This window comes from Sinohyriopsis cumingii, chromosome 7, assembly GCF_028554795.1.
Source record: "Sinohyriopsis cumingii isolate HCF-2022 chromosome 7, ASM2855479v2, whole genome shotgun sequence".
Classification (NCBI taxonomy): Eukaryota; Metazoa; Mollusca; class Bivalvia; order Unionida; family Unionidae; genus Sinohyriopsis; species Sinohyriopsis cumingii.
The window spans coordinates 122,202,045-122,225,275 of NC_142967.1; the positions used below are offsets into that span (position 1 = coordinate 122,202,045).

The 23,231-nt window shown below is 35.3% G+C and overlaps 1 protein-coding gene across 2 annotated transcripts in view; it reads right to left on the reverse strand.

Moving 5' to 3' along the window:
* The window catches only part of LOC149796051 (DNA polymerase epsilon catalytic subunit A-like), a 148,038-nt gene that overhangs the window by 57,138 nt on the left and 67,669 nt on the right, over positions 1-23,231 (reverse strand). The window contains exons 26-31 of one of the 2 annotated variants that reach the window (XM_089965969.1): positions 22,685-22,773; positions 9,529-9,631; positions 8,840-8,920; positions 7,028-7,159; positions 3,274-3,492; positions 168-365 (exon numbers count right to left, since the gene is read on the reverse strand). In XM_089965969.1, coding sequence (XP_089822095.1) covers positions 168-365; positions 3,274-3,492; positions 7,028-7,159; positions 8,840-8,920; positions 9,529-9,631; positions 22,685-22,773 — 822 coding nt within the window. Of the gene's footprint in view, positions 1-167; positions 366-3,273; positions 3,496-7,027; positions 7,160-8,839; positions 8,921-9,528; positions 9,632-22,684; positions 22,774-23,231 lie in introns of both variants that reach the window. The other variant, XM_089965968.1, reaches the window with a different exon arrangement.

The following is a 23,231-nucleotide window of genomic DNA, read 5'->3' on the forward strand; positions in this document are numbered from 1 at the left end:
TGAGGCAATGAAAGAAAAAAACTGGGAGATGTAATATTCTGCTACAGATTTCTATTGTTTACATACATTTGTTCCAGCAAATCTAGGCTCACAAGACTGCATAAACATAAAAAAAATCGACAGTCTAAATGAAAATGATTACAATAAATAATCAAATATGTAATTACCTGCACAACCTGCCAAGACATATCCATGATGCTACGTGCTGTGCGCCTTAGAAATCCACCTAGTCCTCGACTGTTGGTAGTATAGGAAGTTACAGGAGTGTCAGCAAATTCAATGCGCCGTCTTTTCCTGTCCTGACGATCCTTGGCCTGAAGCTGCCACTTCTTTTTGTGGTACTCTAGCCAGACTTTTCGTTCTTCCTGAACATAAATATACTGGTAATTACAGCCTAAACCCTGGGCATTGTTATACTGGTAAGTACAGCCTAAACCCTGGGCATTGTTATACTGGTAATAACTGCCTAAACCCTGGGCATTGTTATACTGGTAAGTACAGCCTAAACCCTGGGCATTGTTGTACTGGTAATTACAGCCCCAAAGCCTGGGCATTGTCGCTTTCAAAATGGATTCCATTACAGTTCCTAGAAAACCTTTTTTTATTTCTTCGTAAATTTTAACCATCTCCTTCAAGCATGACCTAAATGTATTCATAAGCCCCAAAGAACAAATCTTCAAGAGGTTCTTTGTTACAACAAGGTTTATATTAAATTTTCTGATTGGCAGAACATTTGAAGTTGCAGTCACATGTTTGGTGCAAGTATTCCTCGATTTTTTTTATTTTATTTTTTAAAATTAAGGTATCACTGTGTATGCATGCACAGATATATTTTAAACCGTATGAGGCTCCTAAAGCTGGAGACAATATAACTGACAAGTGGTATCAACAATCTAGGGGTACAGAGGAACATCTTGTACTTGATGTTGCTGGTTTGTACTAAAATCGAAATCTTACCTATTAAATGAATTAATAAAAGGAGACCTTTTCAAAGTGCTGTTGAATATATTAGACCTAAGTTGGCTTGAAATCACTCACCTGGCCAATGTCTACCCAAAAGTCAAATGCAGTAGAAGGTGGCCAACAAACAGCAGGATGCAATCTGCACAAATTTGTACCAATGATGTGGACTGCATATGTTACATTTATTCAACATTTCAAGGCCTTTTATGCCATGGTGCTTTCTAAGTTGATTAGACTGTCCTGAGCAGTTTTGTAAAAAAAAAAAGTACTTTAAATATTTTTGCATTTCTTTTTTTAGAGACATATTTCATGGTAGATGCATCTCAAACTGTGAAGATGATTTTGAATAGTCATCCAAGATTTCAATTTAATTATTGCGATATTTGATGGTGGATACCAATTATTTGTGCAAATTTAAAGCTCTTCTTGCCACAGTGCTTTGCTTCAACTTTGGTAATGTGCTGCTAAGTGGTTTTTAAGAACTTTAAAGGTTTTTCCATCTTTAAAGGCAGTGGTCACATTTTGTAGGTGAATTGGCTTAATTTGTACAAACCTGAAAATCCTTTCACAATGGTTTTTGTCGAATATATTCAAATTCTGCAAGGCACATTCTGAGAAGTAAATTTAAGTGTGTTTGGTTATTAGTAACTACTGACAAAATATTGGCATCATTTGCATAAATTTGAAAGGCCTTCATGCTTTGTCAAATAAGTTAAACTGTGAAGCACAGATTTTTTAAAGTTGTTTAGATTTTCTAAATTTAGCCACAGTGGCTGTATTTTATGACAAATTGTAAATCCAGAAGAGCTTTATGCCAAAATACTTTAGCAGATTAAGTTCAGTAATGTAATGTTTTTCCTTTGTAATAATTGTATACAGCCCTTACATCAAGTTCTGTTTCGGAAAAGAAGTCATGTAATGTTTTTCCTTTGTAGTAATTGTATACAGCCCTTACATCAAGTTCTGTTGAACATTATTTCTTAAGTCATGAAAAGGATTTAATATCTTGCATAATGGTGGCAATACTTTTTGGCAGTTGCTGTTGTTGGGTTTAATGCCATTTTTCAGCACACAATAGGCTATGCATGGCGGCCAGTAATAATGATGGAGGAAGAACCCTGGAAAACCCCGGGAAGCTACTGGCAAGCTTTCTCACATACCCACATTGGTTGAATCCTAGACTCTAACTCGCGCAGACAGAGGTGAGATGGCAGTGATCCGTAACGGAGAGCGCTTTAGACCACTCGGGGCACCCTTTGTGCAGGTGCACAAACTGAAACATTTTTCAAGCCATATACTTTCTGCCAAATTTAGTCCATATATAGTGGCAGAAGACTAGTTCAATTAGTCATGTAAAATAAAAGAAGAACATTGCTTATACATAAACCTCTCATCCAGTCATCAAGCCAACATTTGGGGGTGTGGGGTCAAAAGCGCTCTCCATTACGGATCACTGCCATCTCACCTCTGTCTGCGCCGGTTCAAGTCTCGGATTCAGCCAGTGTGGGTGTGTGAGAAAGCTTGCCAGTAGCTTCTCATGGATAGATGGTTCTTTCCGGGTTCTTCCTCCACCATTAATACTGGCCGCCATGCATAGCCTATCGTGTGCTGAAAAATGGTGTTAAACCCCACAACAACAACATTTTAAGGGAAAAGTTTCCCTTTCCAATTATCACAAATTTGTCTTAATTTCAATTAAGTCAAATTTTGCTCCAGTCGATACAAACATTGCAGTTTTCCAAACCATGATAAAGCCCGTATAATAACTGTACAGCTTAATTATTGACAGTATCAGTGCATTTCTCAGATCTCAGAATGCTTATCTTGACAGTATCAATGCATTTCTCAGATCTCAGAATGCTCATCTTGACAGTATCAGTGCATTTCTCAGAATGCTTATCTTGACATTTCCACTGAGACATTTTCACGATACCCACTAAATACATTTAAGAGTGGAAAGAAAGTTACCGTGACCTTTTACCTCTAATGACGCATACACCTGCTTTTAAAAATAGTGATACCTGCATGTCCATGCTTCGCAGGTGAGACAATAACAATCTGTCATTAACATGGATATTTAAATTCATTTTTAAATTTCAAGTTTATAAAGAGAAATACATCTCAATTCCTAAGGACATATTAAAACTAACTGCTGTATAACAACATCACCTAGATCTCAGTCCATTACACTTTAATGCTCCAAGAAGCTTTCTGTCTGTGATTACAATGACTTAGATCAAGTCAACAGCCATGTCGCTGGTTCATTGGAATTCATCAAGTTTGACAGACAGAAGAGGAGTGAGCAATTACCTTACTGTTTCCCATTGGTGGAGGTGGGCCTAGCACATCTCGCCATGACTGGGAACTATCAATTTCTGAATCATTTTGGCTGCCTTCAGAGTTTTCGAGACTGGTTCTCTTCCTTTTACTGCAAATGACTTGTTTAATGCTGGGTTTAGACTGCATCCCAATGTCTTCTATATCTCTCACAGCTTGTTGAGAGCTGTCGGAGAATAAATCCTGGGACCCCTGCTAACATATGAATGTTTAATTCAATAATAAAGTATTTAATACCAGTCATTGCAATGGCCTTAGATCCTAAATTGAATATGTTCATTCACATAACATAAATATATGTGCAATTTTAATATAAATGCAGAAAATGAAACCATCTAGAAACATCAATAATCATAACAATGGCTTCCACTGATGTAAAGTACAACTTAAACAGACATACAATTTACATACAGCTCATTGAATTTATCCATAAGCTACATGCTGTAAAGCTCATTGAATTTATCCATATGCTACATGCTGTAAAGCTCATTGAATTTATCCATATGCTACATGCTGTACAGCTCATTGAATTTATCCATATGCTACATGCTGTACAGCTCATTTATCCATATGATACATGCTGTAGAGCTCACTGAATTTATCCATACGCTACATGTTGTATAGAGTTAACTGAATTTATCCATATGCTACATGCTGTATAGCACTCATTGAATTTATCCATATGCTACATGCTGTACAGAGCTCATTTATCCATATGCTACATGCTGTATAGAGCTCGCTGAATTTATCCATATACTACATGCTGTATAGCGCTCATTGAATTTATCCATGTTACTTGCTGTATAGAGCTCATTGAATTTATCCATATGCTACATGCTGTACAGCTCATTGAATTTATCCATATGCTACATGCTGTATAGAGCTCAGTGAATTTATCCGTATGCTACATGCTGTATACAGCTCATTGAATTTATCCACATGCTACATGCTGTATAGAGCTCACTGAATTTATCCATATGCTACATGCTGTACAGAGCTCATTGAATTTATCCATATGCTACATGCTGTACAGAGCTCATTGAATGTATCCATATGCTACTTGCTGTATCGAGTTCACAATAAATCCATATGCTACATGCTGTATACAGCTCATTGAATTTATCCATATGCTACATGCTGTATACAGCTCATTGAATTTATCCGTATGCTACATGCTGTATAGAGCTCACTGAATTTATCCATATGCTACATGCTGTACAAAGCTCACTGAATTTATTCATATGCTACATGCTGTACAGAGCTCATTGAATATATCCATATGCTACTTGCTGTATAGAGTTGACAATAAATCCATATGCTACATGCTGTATACAGCTCATTGAATTTATCCATATGCTACATGCTGTATAGAGCTCACTGAATTTATCCATATGCTACATGCTGTACAAAGCTCACTGAATTGATCCATATGCTACATGCTGTACAGAGCTCATTGAATGTATCCATATGCTACTTGCTGTATAGAGTTCACAATAAATCCATATGCTACATGCTGTAGAGTTCATTAAATTTATCCATATGCTACATGCTGTATAGAGCTCACTGAATTTATCCATATGCTACATGCTGTATACTGCTTTCTTGAATTTATCCATATTCTACATGCTGTATAGAGCTCACTGAATTTATCCATTTGCTACTTGCTGTATAGAGCTCACAATAAATCCATATGTTACATGCTGTACAGAGCTCATTGAATTTATCCATACTACTTGCTGTATAGAGCTCACTGAATTTACATTCTACATGCTGTATAGATCATTTTCAGACACTTTTTTTTAGCTGGCCAAACCTATCCCATAGCCGCATCTGGTATGGTCATGCGCATTTGATGTAGAGCGAGTGACCTTCACTTCTTACATAAATAGAACTTTTGTCATATATCGCTGCAGATAGCAGTAAACAACAATATGCCAGCACACAAGTAAAAGAGTTGAAATGTACGTTTTCATCAAGTATTTTTAACAATAAATGATCACTGCTTTGTTACTGCATCGTGGCTCTCATCTAAACTCCACCCACCCCTCTCTTATGACTGCATGGTAATGAATAATCCAAAAATAAAAAAGTGAACTTGTCTAATTAGCAGCAAACAATGAACACCAAAGGCAGCACATAACATATTAAGCAGATTCCTCAAAGATTTGCCATCAATTTAATAAATTAAATGGGAATGAAAGTGAATCCCAAAAATGCTTATGATACACTGGATTGGCTAAGAAATTTATTCTCTCTCTCTCCTTAGTTTGCCAACTCCATGAAAAAATATGGATAATAATGACGAGTTAACTCATCCTGCAATACATTTGCAATGATCAGTTTGCTACAGTACTATGAGCTATGTGTAACTTGTGTGGCTTCTCACATTGGGTTTGGGATCTGATTACGCTGGCATTGATAATGCTGTGTTCACCTGTAGTATGCATCCATCCACTATGAAATTCATTATATGCAACAAAGAGATTGAATATTCCTCATGTTTTTGCAAGTATATAGTCTTAAACAGTAATCTAAATACACCTAGATTTGTACAAATTGTAATTCTGGTCACATACGAAAGCGTCTACCCACCACTTCCCTTTCACAAATGGATCATACAACTTTGTAAGTCCTATCCAGGACTGTGGACAGAGTAGTACAAATTCCTTAGGGCAACAACAGTACTTTTCTGTTTTAGGACTTTTAAACACACTATTTCTGTGAAGGGTGTACAGATGTCAAACCTTTAAAAATTTGTTTGAAACTTTCTTCATGAATATACACTATGTTCATGACAACTGCTTAAAAGTTGCCCTACATTGGTTGCACATACATTAAATATTGGACTGGAAAAACCCAAATTCGACTTCCTAAAAAAGGTATATAGCACTCATTGAATTTATCCATATGCTACTTGCTGTATAGAGCTCATTTATCCATATGCTACTTGCTGTATAGAACTCACAATAAATCCATATGTTCTTTGCTGCACAGAGCTCATTGAATTTATCTAGATTCTACATGCTGTATAGAGCTCACAGAATTTTTCCATATGCTACATGCTGTATACAGCCCACTGAATAAATCCAAATACCACTTGCTGCACTCATTGAGAAAATTCATATTACATGATGCAAGGAGTTCAATGAATTCTCATTAGCCGTTATTGGTTGTTCCACTCCAGGTTAAACAATAACCACCAATCAGAAATCAATGTAGCTTATTCTCTGCATGACAAGTATTGGCAGAGCAAATTAGTCTCGGTGGGAAAGTCATTAGATATGTCAAATACTTAAATTGAGATGCTGTCAGGGTTTGCCATTGCATGAATCATGCAAACATTTGTACGAATTCGCACACTTTGAGAACAGAGAAAGGTGAGAACTTCTGCAAATTCGTTGAAAGTCCCACATATGTAAAATGTGCTCAGCGAAGGATACAATTTTTATTTAACCGTTCTTGTCATGACATCTGTTTCTATGTACATGGGGAACAAATACGGAATTTCTCTTTTATATGCAGATATTTAACCAGTTAATGAAGGTGCTGATGGAATAAATGAAATTAGTATAGAATGAGTGATGGGGCAAGCCTGGATGAATGCCTAGTGATCATGATTTAGATTCACCTTTCTATTAACACATGATTACCAAATACTGTATTAAATATGTGATCAGTAAAAAAGGAAAACGAATAATAAATTTGTGAATTGCCACATTTTTCATACCTCTTTGGGAGACGGCTTTGGAGCTGGTGCAAAGATTTCGCTGATTTTCTTCTGCTTAAAGACATCATTCCTTTCCAGAAGCTTCTTCTGTAACCAGTCAGGATGATGAATCCTCGGCACTGGGTTTGGCACCTAAGCAACGAAATGTTTACTTTATTTTACTGTGTGAACCAAGTTAAATTTTACCTTTATTATTGAATGATACAAGGTCTCGCAATATGACGATGTAGCATGACTTAATGGGTGAAAACGAACTAAAAATCAAAAGGGCCCAAGTTCAAAGTACCGAATTGGTTGATACTTCCATCTATTCGGCTGTACACAGGGGTGTAGTGACAGCTTGCAATGAACAGGAATTGTGTTGAGGAGAGATATGCACTCCATTTTAGCTGTAAGTACACCAGACTTCATCACTGGTTGACCCAGTTTTATCTACCCCTGATTAGATATGTGCACTGAAGTCTTGCCACTCTCTTATTTCCTATCTTCCATTCAGAAACTTAACTTGTAACAAATAAAAATCTGTAAAAACAAGTAAATTTGCCTCCAAGCCTTGTCTTTGTGACATTCTGTCCATTATGGACAGATTTTAACATTGTATATTGCTTCAAAAAATACTCCTGCAAAAATAGGTTACAATGAATATATAAGAATCATATATGCCAGCCTGCTGCAACCTACCTGCTGACCAACCAATCAATCGATCTAATTAATGATAAATGTTATAAAAAATGTAAAACAATAAAAAGAGTAATTATTTCTACAACGAAGTTGAGGTACTATAAAAAGTTGATAAAAACTGGTTATGTATAGCTATATTTTCAGTATCCCCTTGTATTTGATTTTATTTAATTTCTGTTCAGAACAAGAATTATGTAGGATTTATAAATAGATGTTTACATACATGTTGACAATTATTAATAATAATCTAATACTCTTAATAGGACTTAATGGTGCCTATGGCTTAATTTCTCAATGGCTGATGGGATTTCAATGTTTCTAGAAGAATTCAGCAACTTCCCATTGGTTGGACTGTGTCACATGAATAGGAAAATTCAAAGAAAATTTAGTAAGATCCATCATGTTCATTATAATGTGAAATTTAGTCAGAATAGAGGATGCATACAAGGAAAGAAATGAGCAATATCTGATTCATTCCAACTTTGTTGATCTCTTCATTTCTTATGTTCTTGTTTTATATCTGCAGATGTGTTTTATGTTGTACTAGATATTATTCTTATTACTGGACTATAATATTATTTTGTAATGTGAATTATTCGAAAGAGGACAACTTGATTTTGACCGTCACAATTCTTGGAGAAGCTGTATATTTTCAGTTTTGAAATTTAGATAGACCAAAATGCTCAACATACACAGGTTGTAGAGATAACTGAGGTTGAAATTTAAATAGACCAAAATGCTCAACATACACAGGTTGTAGAGATAACTGAGGTTGAGATTTAGATAGACCAAAATGCTCAACAGGTTGTAGAGATAACTGAGGTTGAAATTTAGATAGATCAAAATGCTCAACAGGTTGTAGAGATAACTGAGGTTGAGATTTAGATAGACCAAAATGCTCAACAGGTTGTAGAGATAACTGAGGTTGAGATAAATGGATTTGACTGTATATGTACATTTGTCTGTGCAGACACCAACGCCTTGGGGAAGGGACACAAATGTCCCCCATGACTAAAGCTTTTGCATTAGGCTCTCACAAAAATGCATAAATTGTTTTTGTGTAAAACTGCACACTAGAAGAAACACTGCTCTAAAGAGCAAAAGCTGCAAATAAACAAAGAATATTGGTACCTGTTGCAGGGCAGCTGGAATAGTGATGATCTTCTGCACACATCCTCCCAGTCGTTCTATGTAATATTCCCAGTCCAGAATCTTAAACAGCAAGACAAAGTCAACACATCACAATACATTAGGCCCGTTCCGTCAATCAGCTTCCAATCATTCTTATTTTCTATATGGCGGCAAAATTTTGATAGGTCTTCCATTTATTCATCACAATACAATTTTAACTTGAATTAACACATTTCAGATTTGGAAACGACAGCTGATCTATATACCCAGCAATTGGTATGCGCATGTCCAGTGAACATTTTTATAACAATGTGATGAATTTATTTATTTACTCAATGCTGAACAAAAAGTATGAACAAAAGCTAATGTTCATAACCCCTTTATAAAAAGCTGACTAGATACCTCCCAAACAAAATATGCAATCCCTCAACAAAGTTTCATCAAAATACATGCCCTAAATTTAACTTCACCACGGAAAATAAAATAAAATAAAAGAAAAATTGTTGCTATTGTGCAGAAACAAAAGTCGAAACAGACATACACACCATTAAACACTCTTTATGACTGGAAAATTTAAAATGAATGCCTGAAACTGGAAAACATGCAAACAATGGTTAAGACTGAAGGTAGTATTGCTACATGGATTTATAATGAACTGGAGGAGAATAGATCAATAAGCATGAACAAACCTCTCTAATGTCAAAATTTGTCATTCCTGCGTTTTTAAGCCATTTTCTCAGGTAATGTTTTTTGACACTGGGCTCTGCCTGGAAAATTGCCAGTGGAATGGCTCTGTAATGAAAAATAAAAGTACACCAATGACGACATAGTGGAATGGCTCTGTAATGAAATTTAAACACCAATAAGTACACAGTAGAATGGCTCTGTAATAAAATTCAAACACCAACAGGGGCATTAAATAATTGTCAGAAAACTTGTGCTTGACAAGTCTATTTATATTTGTGCTTGATTAGTCTAGTCGCTAAGAAAACCTGTGCTTGAATATTCTATTCACATTGAAAAACTATGAAAAATTAAAAAGTTCAGTCACTGATGGTCAAATGGTGAATTTGTGATTTAAATGGAATATTTTGAATCAACGCCTTCCAGGGACCAAATAAATCATCGACTGTACTCCTAGTCATGAATTGAAACTCGGAATTAAATATTGAAAGTCTTTATTTTCTTCAAAGTCAACAAATAGATGGTACTTCAATTAAATCAAGCTGCATATTAATTTAGGGAATCTATTTAAATTTGATGCATGGTTTATCATGACTGATGACGTCTGCAGATCCACACGTTTTTAAAGGTTATTTCTGCAAGAAAATATTTTCTCATGGTTCCCTTATGGCAGTAACTAAATGGAATCCACAATAATTTGGCAAAGAAAGCATACATTTTTAACATCAAAATCGGATTTCATTTCAAGACTATAATAACATCCAAGTTCCAATCTGAATAAACATCTAATCACGCAATAGAATGCAGGATGTGTCATTAAAGATTATTTGAGAATAGCCACTAGCCACCTACCAGTTAACTCAAAGTGACATGGTTTGTAAACCCCCCCATTTCATGCCAATTATCTTAACCCACAGGTATGTTCAGTATATCTTGTACATTCCAACAGTGTTCCACATGTATAAAGTACTATATTCATCATTTAATAATCACTTTCACGCAAGTTTATACTTTGAATTGTATCTTGACTCCTTTGGTCGATTTGAAAGCTACACTACTGGTGTGTTGCACGCTGAAATGTGTTGCAATGAATTCTCATTTGTGGTTATTGCTTGTCAGAAATCAGCTTGTCAGAAATCAATGTAGCTTATTCTCTAAGTGACAAACAGTATTGGCAGAGCAACAGTGGGACTTCGTGATAAAGTCATTAGATATCTCAAGTACTCAAGCAGAGATGCTGTCAGGTGTACCACTGCATGAACAATTTCGTACGAATTCACATGCTTGGAGAACAGCGTAACGTAAAAAAATTAAGCAAATTCCTAAGTCCCACATGAAAGTGCTCAGTGGAGGAATACACTGTTATTTAATCGTCTTGCCAAGACATATGTCTTTTGGATAGCAAATGTTCCACATATGGGTTCTTCAAGCACGACATGAATGGTTGTGAAACTGAATTTGATTAGAACATCCCCAGGAATAAAAAATAATGGTGTAGTTTGCACCATTCATGAAGAAAGTTTGACAAATGCTGTTATAATACAAGCTACCTAGAAAATCCAAAATGTCTGATTCTCTGCGTGGTTCATTAAGATTTCGTTTGGCAAATACTTGCTGATGATAGTTATGATAGCAATAACTTCTTAAAGTTATGATGTATATCAGGCTGGAGATGGGAAAAGTGTTAATGGAGATACCAGTGAGTGATTTTGAGCCCAAAATGGTGTTAAATACGAGTCAGATGTACATGCTAGATGGAGAAATAATAGACGGAATGACCCTTTCAGTGGTATTTCAAAATTAAATGTACAAAATGCAGAATACTGAGCTAATTAAAATACAATTTAAAAGTATAATGCAATTTTCAGTTTTTTAATTAATCAAATTTGCCCTGCAGATCATATGTATCGATATCAGGGTTTAAATAATTGAAAATATTGGGTTTAAAAAAATTATAAGCAACCCCTGTCATTTCCGACCATAACCATAATGCACGGATCGAGTGACCACCTCATGAACGCGACCAGTGACCACAAAGTCTTGGCAAAAAAAATGCATTTTGCCACTGCTATGAACGACCACATCACAAAAACAGGCATAAACTCTGCCAACCTTTATACCATTCCTGTAACAATGATCACTTACACCATTCTAAAAAATAATTTTAAAAATAATTTTAAAAAAAGACGCTGAATTATCTGAAAAAATTTAGGTTTGCTTTTAGTGTTTATATTTTCTATTGTAAACCAGACTGAATTACATATAGATCATTTCATCACTTAGCCTGGTTTCCAAACTTTTCGTTGCTAACACGCATATGTACAAGACCTAGTATCTCTATGAACGACTGTATTGTGAGAACAGAGAAAGACACCACTGGTCTTTAGGTAATCATTTAAAACCACGACCGCTTGTATAGTAAAGATTGGTCTGATTAAGCACTTATCTTTATGTAATCATTTGTAACAATGACTGTTTGTATAGTAACAATTGTTCTGATAAAAAAAAATAATAAAAAAAATAAGTGGTTACCAGTTTGTATGTGGTCCGGTCCATAAACCATGCTAATGTACATGTTGCGAATTGCCCTTGTAGTGCCAAAATTAATGTAGTGGTTTGTTCTTAGAGTAAATCCTTATTGCGTGGTGGTGAATAAGGTCTTTGTTTTATTAAACCAACAAGTGAGAATCGTTTGCTGGATTCAATTGATAGTGTTAAAGGCTTGTGATGTTTTGCCGTTTTTTTCCCTCCCCCCCCCGCCCCGGATGTTACAGTGATAACATCCAATCACCAAGATGTAGTCTGTTCAAGCTGGTGCAATCAGGTTACACCCTTTATTTATAGAGATAATTCCTGTACATCTTCTTTGAAATGAGCCATTGACTTTTGTCTCTAAGTAAATAATACTGTTTCTGGATGAGAAAACTTTTTCTTTTTATTTCATTAATTGTTAGATACGCAAAGTACATTTATAGATTTTTCATATTTCCCCCAAAGTCCTAGTCATAACCGTCTTTACAGTCGATATAACAACTGATCATGAAATATGTTAATGACTAGTACCTTAATAACAACGGAAGTACCTCCAACTAAAAACAGACAAATTTTAACGCTGGAGAAAATAATTATTGTAACTGAAAGTGCAAAATTGCAGACCACTCGCAAAATAGCAGTTTAAACGTTGGTAAAACAAATTTAGGGTGTTAAAAAAGAACAAGAGTAAATCAGAAACGATTTTGTATGATAATACATGTACACGTGATCTTCAAATATATGGATATCTTTGTTGCTATATACTTTTGTTTTCAGATGAATGCATACAATATTTTAGCAAGAATTTTTAATAAATAATAGAATATGTGTATAGTGATAGTGGTTATTTGCCTTTAAATTGTTCTGAAACTGGACCTTGGAAACTAGGCTTTTTGTACAAACCTATCAAGAGAGAACACATCTTTTTTATTGGCAGAAGGGAAATTCTCTCATGACAGGTTTTACTGCAAAGATATTTATTTTAATACCTCTCTCTGCACAAGCATTGATGGACTAACTACCTTATACATCATTACAGAACAGACAAGAAATCTGGCATAGTAGTCAGTAAACTACTGATTTAACAAAGGAAGTTTAAATTAGTGAAAAATCCTATTTTGCAGCTAAGGGCTGTTCCAGTAAAACATATACCCCCCGGGGTGAAGGCACTTTCAAATTCAACCAACCCACAACAGAAGCAATTTCAAAAAAGTATGATCCACTGTTAGATGTGTTTTAATCGAGAAACACTGCCCCTACAGAAGTATATTTTTAACATAATTTCTGGCTATGGGTTAGTGGGCGGTAGAAGCGATTTTAATATTGGGTTGGGGACAGAAGCGATTTAAATGACAGCTGGCTGGAGGTAATCTACTGAATTCATATACATCATATAATCTACTGCATATTTTTATTTGTATTCATTCATTATAATCAGTCTTTTGTCTTTTTGTTTGTTTGTCTGTCAGCCAAGTATGTCTCTGATACTGTGAAATCAGATTTTTATGATGGCTTATTATTTGTAGATGTCATTGATCAGTCGTTTAATACCTACTAATTTAACATCCATGAATGCAGATTTTATAATAGATATTTCTATTCTAATACAGAAATCATGAATTTGTATCCTTACTAAACTCTGTGTTTCCTAAAGTGATCAATATGTCTTGCTATTTTTCTTTGTTCTCAGGCATGCTGCTTTTGATTAGAATAATAGTTAAATATTGTATTGCTTTAAATGTGTGGTCAGATTCTATGTTTCATTGTTATTTTTTCCAATAAATGTTTTGGTAAACTTGTATGATTTGTCAGAGAAAAAAACAATGATGCCTGTGGAAGTGATGTTGCATCATTTGTCTACTTTTACACCATATCATTTCTTGTAAGAACATCTTTTTCAGTTACCGATGTCTTATTTTTACGCCTTGTTGCAAGACTAATATAAAGTTATAATAAAATATAGCAAGTCAAACATTTTTATATCATAGATTTTAAAAAATGGATGAAAGTCAAGGAATCATTTTTCCCAGAGCACTCATAAAATCAATGTCATTGCAGTTAACTGTATTGTCAACAGCATCATAATCATCACTGATGGCCTAGCAGTAACATTCTGCACTTTCAATCCAGTTGTCACAGTTTCTATCTCCACTTCTAGTCTTTCATATGAGACTTATACCTATGGCCTGAGGGGCTTTCATAGCAGAGTGGTGTAAGATGCTTGTCTTGTGATACAGATCTGAGGGGCTTCCATGGCAGTGGTACAAGATGCTTGTCATATGATTACTTGCCTCCAATATGTAAATGAGAATGTTGCCAGTTACTTGTGGAAGACCAGTGGTTCTACATAAGTGGTGTTTGGTGTCTCAAAAGGACTTGGATTTTCTTCAGCAGTAAAACTGGCTGCCATATATAGTCTTTCAGGGTTCTTCCTCCACCTAATATATTGTAAAAAAATAACCAAAAATCCCCAAATCAAACCACACTGAATCAACCAACTAATCAACTGTGGCAACAGCAGCAAAGGTACTAGTCAATCATTTTTGCCACAGCTGTACAAGTTTATAACTTTTGACTCAAGTAATTTTTGTAGACCTTAGAATATCGTCAATTATGCCTTTCTGACAGTTACCTAAAAGTCATCATCAGTTAGTGCAAATGAAATTTTCATGGTGAGCATATGAGATGGAAAAGTCTTGAGCAATCCTGCATCCCACACTGCCGAAAAGTTTACATTTTAGCTCACTTAAATTTTCTCTTAACAATGTTCATTGTTCCAACTAGAACTCTTACAGTTTATTCAAGCTGTATTTACCAATATCTGATGATATGCATCTAATAAATATTTGTAACATAGTATGAGAATGCATCAATGTTTTTCAATGATGCATTTGAATTGAGCAACAACCACAATCAACAAACCAAGAAAGAAAATTATTCACATCTCTCAGGCAGAAGTAGGGTATAATCATAATCTGCCAAAAGATTTTAAATTTTTTAAATTTGCCAAATATTTTTTCCAACCATTCTGATTCAGTGGACATATAACCAGAATGGACAGAAACAGACCAGAAGGTTAAAATCAATTTGATACATCTTTTAAGTAGTTAAATTCATATTGGTTTAGTTAACTGTACACCCTTTATTGTCTTCCTTTTGATGAAAATTCTTACTGAAGCTAAGAAAATAATGTTGCACACATAAAAAAAGAGGCACACTTCTACTCGCTATTGTTTTTATTATACTTCTCCATTCCAGCCTGTTCTTATGATCTTCTCCCCCCACATACTGTTTGTCTTGTTTATGATATGTATCTAAATTTCTCACTTACTTTTCCTACTACTATACAAATGTTCTGTGAATGTGAGTATCAGTGTGAAACACAATGGGGAGACTAAATCCAAGATTGAAAACCTCTACATTTCCGGATGTATTCTGCTTGGATTCCATATTTCTGCACAAAACTCAATAGTTCAGGACTCTGCACTAATTTAGCTCCCACTGTAAATTTGTGCAAACACCACGATATTAAAATTCAGTAACTTAAAATTTTGAGTGCTCATGATCAAATTTATATCAGTATAGACACATCTATGATGACAGCTTTTGTGAAGAAAAAAAAAAACATAACAGCCGCACCATTTTCTGGATCTATACAAATTTGAAATGTGTGCTTTCAATACTGCACTGAAGAGTCAGCTGCTGATTTCAGTAATGAGTCATCCAAACTTGGGTCAGTAAAGGGATGGAAATTATGTTGATAAAACAATGTCCCTCACTTTTTTCAGTTACAGGTAGGACAAGCTCTCAAAAGATTTTTTTTACTAAAATCTTACTTTCATTATCAACCAATCAGGGACAGTCAAACACATATATACTCTATTTTATCTTCACTGATTTATAGTATGGTTCTCATTCTTTCACATCTGTAGTAATTTGAGTCCTTGAACAACTCTCAATGGTTGTAAGCCTTTTTCGACCATGCTGAATGGACACTGTAAGATAATGTTCAAGTAAAAGAAATACCATGGGATAACCAGAGACCAATAAAATTGAATAGTCAAATTATCTCCTCTGCAGGGATGCTGCCAGGATTTCAGGATGTACTCTGTGTTTTGTGTGTGTGTGATCTCCAATGAGGAAGTGGTGGTGGTGGGAATAGCCATTGTTAAATATCTCCCTAACACTTAAATATCTGTCACTCTTTCTTACTGTTCCACTCTGTTACAGCTCTACTGAAATCAAAATTCTCGAAGAGATGTCATCTCTAGTTGTATAGTGATTATTACTGTGATGTCATTGGGCATGGTCATGTGGTTGTGGTGGGGTCTTGGTTAGGATGGCATAAAGACTATAGGCTTACTCCATATTTGACAGCTAATTCTGATGTTGTCACAGTATTAAAAAATTTCTAGCAATTCAGTTGGACTCGGATAGTTGATTCATAGTCAATGAACAGGTTCTAAAATTGATGTGTTTATTTTGGAGCTATGTTCCTCCATCACATTCAAGATTTGGATATACCAAAGGTGAAATTGGTACAGCTGCATCCTAAACTACTATCGTGGCTACTTCAAATATTATTTAATGTGAGACTTTAAGGCAAGAACTCGTAGCTTCAGTAACTTTTGAGTTAAAAAAATTAATTTCTTCTCAAACAACTCGATTTGGTGCAGATTACATTGTTTTTAATGATACGGTGAGAATTCTTGATGTGTAAAAATTGCGCAAGAAATGAACAACATCAGATCAGAAAATTACTACCATTAGTAAAATACTGATAAGAATATACAGAAATAATGATATAATTATTTAAGTAGAATATATGGTGACAATACGAGTGCTAGTTCTACAACTTTGTGCAAAATACATCTTGTACGACTATTCCGTTGTTTCTAACAGCACTGTAATATGGCAATAATTTGTCCACTTTTTACTTTAGTCCCTTGCTAATTAATAGTTTTAGATTTTACAACACTAAGCACATTTTACCTTTTGACAATAACACATCATTACAAAAATTTAGATTGCAAGAAAATAGAAGTTACAATTTTATTAAAAGCACTGGTACCAGTAAGACTAAAGGAGATGGTAAAAAAAAAAAAATCAGGATGAACAGATTAGTAGTGTAGTAAAGAATCATATATCAGAATGACATCAAGTATTTTTTCATCAATTTCATCTTCAGTTAATGATACTGCTTAAAAATGTATTGTACTAGATAATATACATTTTTACTTATCCATTTTGCAATACAAATACCAAATGATGGCTTGGAACTAAGTGCCAATGAGGTCTGCAGAAAATACCACCATGATCGAAATATACATAGGAAGAACCGAACACAAACAGGAGAAATTTTTATCCATCTTGCTTTTAGTTTACACAGATCAATCAGTCTCTTATGTTTAATGTCATTTAATTTTTGCACATACAGCATGTACATCATTTGGTCATACCAACTGCCAACTTGAGATCTACACACACTTATTATGTTGTATGGGGATTCTCTGATGTTCCCTATGAGCATTAATCTGTTAATTGTTTCTGAATATAATACGATTCTCCTCCTCGGTGTACAAATATTATTCTGTGCTGTGAACTCCTTTCATTGCCTGCTGTCTGAAATGCATATGCATAACTAGCTTGAACAAGTTACTGTTCTTTATGGTTGTGCAATTTTCAACATCTCACATGTATGGCCCCATGCGTATTCTCTCTTGGATATCTCTGTCCCAAAACGAAAAGTTTCGAACCTGAGGTCTCATTAGGATTTTAAAACTAAGAGTCCATGGCTCCCATTTTGGTAAAAATATGAGTCCCATCAGGAAAAGTTGCAGTCCCCTCTCAGAAAACTATGCCAGTTATAAGAACTATTGGTTGCCATAGAGTTTAATTTCTACATTCTTTAAAACACTGACATAGCTCTTGCTTGTCCATCAGAGTGAGTCTGAATTTTTTCGATCCAAGGAAGGTCTTATTCAAAGCACTAAGCTAGGCATCACACACTTTCTTACACTTGGCTAATGTCCCTTTCAAACTATCAGTTCTAGCAACTTTAGCCCTCTCCTGACTCTCACAATCTTCGTCAGTTTGCCGTTGAACCCCAAAATACTCATTCAAGTCTATGTCTCAACATGTCATGATTCCAAGGTCACGTGCACTGCTTATTCCTTTACTCTCAGAAATGAACATAAGAATGAAAGCTAAAGTTGTTTATTTGATGTACTGTTATAAATGACCACATGTACATCTCTGGGTATTTCTGCCTCTGAATTCAAGCACTGTAAATATCAGTAGATTTTCCCACCCAGCTGCTGGTCAAAGCCTTTGATCTCGCCGCTTAGCTATTGCAGCATGTTCTTTTGATGTACTCTTATAATGGTGACGACGGGAGGAGGGGGGGGGGGGCTTTCAACCACTGAATTCTGTCATTGTAAATATCATCATAGCTAACTGATCAACACATTTTCCCACTATGCAGGTGACTGAAGCAGGACTGGCAAGTCTTTGAATTTTACCGCCCACCTAAATAAAAAAAATTGGTGTCCAAATACGCGTGATTATAAGCATTTCCGAGACCTCTGTCAGTTTTCACTAACATGAACCCTGCCAAAGATTCACTTCCTTGAATCAGTGTTTTGCTGCCTCTTATGCCAGATTTTTTTCTTCCATAATGCTGTATTAGGGTTTTAAGTCCAACATTCCCATAGTCTGCTTGTTTAGACATGGGTATATTTAATAAATATAACTGGCATATTGTCCATTCAACACGTACATCAGACTCGCACTCAACATCAATTTTAGGCTCAAAATCACACGCTGGTATTTCCAGTGACATTCTTCCAATGTCCAACAGACCGATGTACATGAAATTCATTGTCATCATGGCTATCACCAGCCAGTATTTGTTGACGAAAACGTCGTCTGAAGACAAACCGTGTTGTGATTCAACCATTTTGGTTTCCTGTGTGGCCCTTATTGGAAACACACATTTGTAAAACTTCCACGATGAAAGTAAGGCTAAAACTCCATAAAATACTTGTTCCAGGGCCAATGAACGAATCAAATTTAGTTTCAACAGCCATTCATGTCGAACTGAAGTATCCAGATATTTGGATGTTGCATCAAGCCCTGTGAGACAGCTGCGGCAGCACGAATTATGTCGCAAAATGCACTTTTCAAGTTAAAGTTAAAAGTTTAATAAAAATTGCATACTGCACAATGCACATTTTTTATATCTGCAGTGTTGACGTAATTTGCCGAACGCGTATCAATGCTTTAAATGTACGCGAATTCGTACAAATTACGTGCACTCGCGTGTACTGGCATCATTTTCTGACCCAATGTTTTATTCATGTTAGACTGCTGGGGAGGGAGGAGGTAGATGCGATTTTAAATTTATATTGGTTTTTTTTCTTTTCTTCTTTCTGACAACCCCACCAGCGATTTCTCATTTTGTTAGCACAACCCACAACAGAAGTGATTTTCCTAACCACCTTCCACTGTCAGAATCAAAATAGTTTGAAACACAACCTCCTACAGAAGTTTGTTTGAAGTGCCGTCCCGGGGGGGGGGCAGGCGGGGGTGGTATATGTTTTACTGGAACAGCCCTAATATATCTAAAAGATAGTATCTGATCTCTGGAAAATTGTTCATAAGTCACAAAGATCAGCTTCCCAACATATTCAAGGTGACAGCTAAGTATAAAGCACAGAGCAATACCGATACAAAGAAAAGGAGCAGAGTATTATACAACTAGGGGTGACATCTTTCAAAGACTTTGATTTCAGTAGAGCTATAAGAAAGTCGAGGCGGAAGAAAGAAAGACAAATAAGTTTAGGTCATTTATTGACCTATGACCATTTCTTCCTCTCCTCGTTTCTTTGATAAAGGGAGAGGTCTCCTTTAAAATAAAATCCTGTCATAATCTCTCCTCAATTGTACATGGGAAACAAATTTGGAATTTCTCTTTTTTATAGAGATATTTAACAAGTGAATAAAGGTATTGATGGAATAAATGAAATTAGCAGAGAATGAGCGATGGGGCAAATTTCAAATTGCTAAAGTTTATAACATGGTGCAAATTAAAAGAAAATCCTGCAATATGATTTGGTGTAGTGAATAGTTTTCCTTTTTCACTAACAAATACAAATGATTGTGGCTGCAGCAGTATTTTGCATCTGGAGGAAATAAAATGTGATAGATTTTGTTGGTATTCAACTGTATTCCCATGACCAGATTTGTTCTGGGTGAAATTTTCTTTGCACGAGGAAACTGCATTAATTTTTTTTGGTGAAGATAACATTGTAACGTCTTCCAAGTGTAACCGAGACACAAAATTGGTAATATGTTTTCAAATCATTCATTTTGTACAAAACAAAGGGAGTTAAATGGAGCCACCATTATATGGCCTAAAATGTATAAATCTCACTCCAACCAACAGGTAGTCTCTTTGAAAATATTGTTGATATCTTCTCATCAAAGAGAACTGCATATAAATATATGATAACTATATGTCTATCTGTTGTCTGTATACTGGAAATAAAACCAAGAAGGTCAACATTGAGAAAAGGGCACCACTTACCTTCCAAAGATGGAAAGACCATCGTATTGAATATCTCAAATAATCAATGTTCAAATCAACGAAAGTTTTATAAACCTGCAACTTTTACAGACATCCTTTACTTTTCCAGGAAATTCATCTGAAATGTTTCCATACAGTATATTTGAAAAAATAAATAATTTATTTTCAATTGCTGAAAATCGCACTTGAAGCTTGGTCATTTTATTTTTCTGACAAATCTTTGACTAACTTGATTAATGGTCATACAAAAGCTATATGTTTTGCGGTCTACCTAAACATGCAAAGGAACAAAAGTAACAACTGTAGCGCTAACAAAGACAGACGACAATACATTTCATACAAAACACATATTCCTCCCCCACCTTTATTAATGGCCTTTCTCAAAAGGGGTGAGGGGAAGAAGACCCAGTCCCTCATTGGGACTAACAATCTACTGGGTGAAAAGAATTTCCAGGAATTCAACACAAGACCACTTTCATTTAACGGTGTTGACACCATCTCTATATTCCATTCTTCAGCAATAATAAGATTCAAATTAAATACTTTGGTACATGTACTGGATGTCAGCTTTGCATTTAAAACATCATTACCAGTCTTTTAATGTCAACTTCCTTTAATAGTGATCATTAATTCAAGGGTATGTTCTGACAAAATAAAATTTCAAACAGTAATCGTAGCAGCCGAATTGGATTTATGACTGGAATCATTTTGATTGATGACTTGGTGAAACCCCCCCCACACACACACACGTAATGATCATCCATTCATGGGGTGTAGTGACAGCATTTTAAAAGTCGACTGGAGAAAAACCCAATTCAGACAGTAAAGACAACATTTACATGATGGTTATGGCAACATGATTTCGGAGAGATCATGAAGCAGATAGACTTTTAGTATGGCTATGGAAGTGATATTGGAAATCAGACATCATAAAATGTCTTCTTGTAAAACCACTCATCAGTATGACTTTCTGTTAAAGTAAAACTATAATGGCAAGATTCTCAAGAATGCTGCTATGTTGGCCATATCTGAAGTCAGACAAGCACCCTTTTCATTTTTACAACCAAATAACAAGTCTTTTAATAAAATCACAAAGTTGATATGACCATCCAGAATGTCAAGATGGCAAGTGTGGTGGCCATTTTGGACACCACATCGGCACCATTCTCATTTAGGACCAAGAAGACATAATATGATGACATCTGGTGAAAACCCCATGTTGAATGATAATCCATTCAGAAGAGTAGGAACATTTTCACGATTGTTCTGGGAGCCATTTTGGACATCAGATTGGTACCATTTTTCATTTAGAATCAATTAGACACTGTAATTAGACACTGTAATAAGTTAGTACCATCCATTCAGGTGGACAAGTAACAAGATTTTCAAGATGGCTACTGTGGTGGTCAAGTTGGATATTGGATCGAGACCGTTTTCATTTAGGACCAACCATACATTATAGTCTTTTTGTGTAAACCCCATGCTGATATGACCATTCATATAGGTGTATCAAGAAAAAGATTTTCAAATTATCCAATGGATATCAGATTAGCATCATTTTCTTTTAAAACCAAGAAGATGTCATAAGAATTTTGGTTTTTTTGTTGTTGTTTTTGTTGTTGTGAAAATCCAATGCTGATACGACCATCCATTCTGGTGTAACGATAACAAGATTATCCATATAGTTACTGTGGAAGCCATAGCAGAATCATTTTCATCTAGGATTGAATAAATCATGGTATGAATGCGAGTGTAAAGTCTGAATATGATTCTCAAAGTAGTTTAGGAGTAGCAATAACAAACTTGTGTTAACAGATGGATGGGTGATAGACAACAAACCATCCCATAAGCCATCCTGGTCTACAACCAGTAGAACTTAAGAAAAAAAACCAACAACAAACACAGACCACTCAAGTTTAAACTTGTACTGTCACACTCTACATGTAACAAAATTAAATCTAACTCTAAATCATCTATGTCAGCCTTTTCCATGTTCTTGTCATCAATACATTAATAAGTTCTAATCCTTTGAGCTCACTCACCTCTCTGTGACAGGTGCTCCCTCGGGTTTCCTGGCAATTACAAATTTACAGCTAAGCCCTGCATCCTTCACCATCTGGTCACCAAGGAACTGCAAGAGATTTCAAAATGTACACTAAACATGCGAGTTATAAAAAAATATATATAAAATTTTAAAAAAAGAAAATTGTCAATGGATAGCTGGTCGGAACAAATGCAACCTTTTCTTAAATCACTGCACAGTTTACTGTAACATATTGATTTTCTTGACACAAGTAATGGAATTAGAAACAGGATTTCAACGACGGCACGATGCAGCAATGCTGCCAAGATTGTAACAAAAAGTGAGATCCCCCTTGTCAACAAAATAAATGGGAAATGGGGGAAAGTCATAATTCACTGCTTACATAACACTGAAATATCCATATTTATTTCTGCCTGCTCCATTCTATTAAAGCTATACTGAAATAAAAAATCCTCAAAGTATGTCTCCTTTAGCTGGAGAAGTTGGAATTATAATCTCTGCTTCAAAACAATCCTTTTTTTTACTAACACGAGCTATAGCAAAGT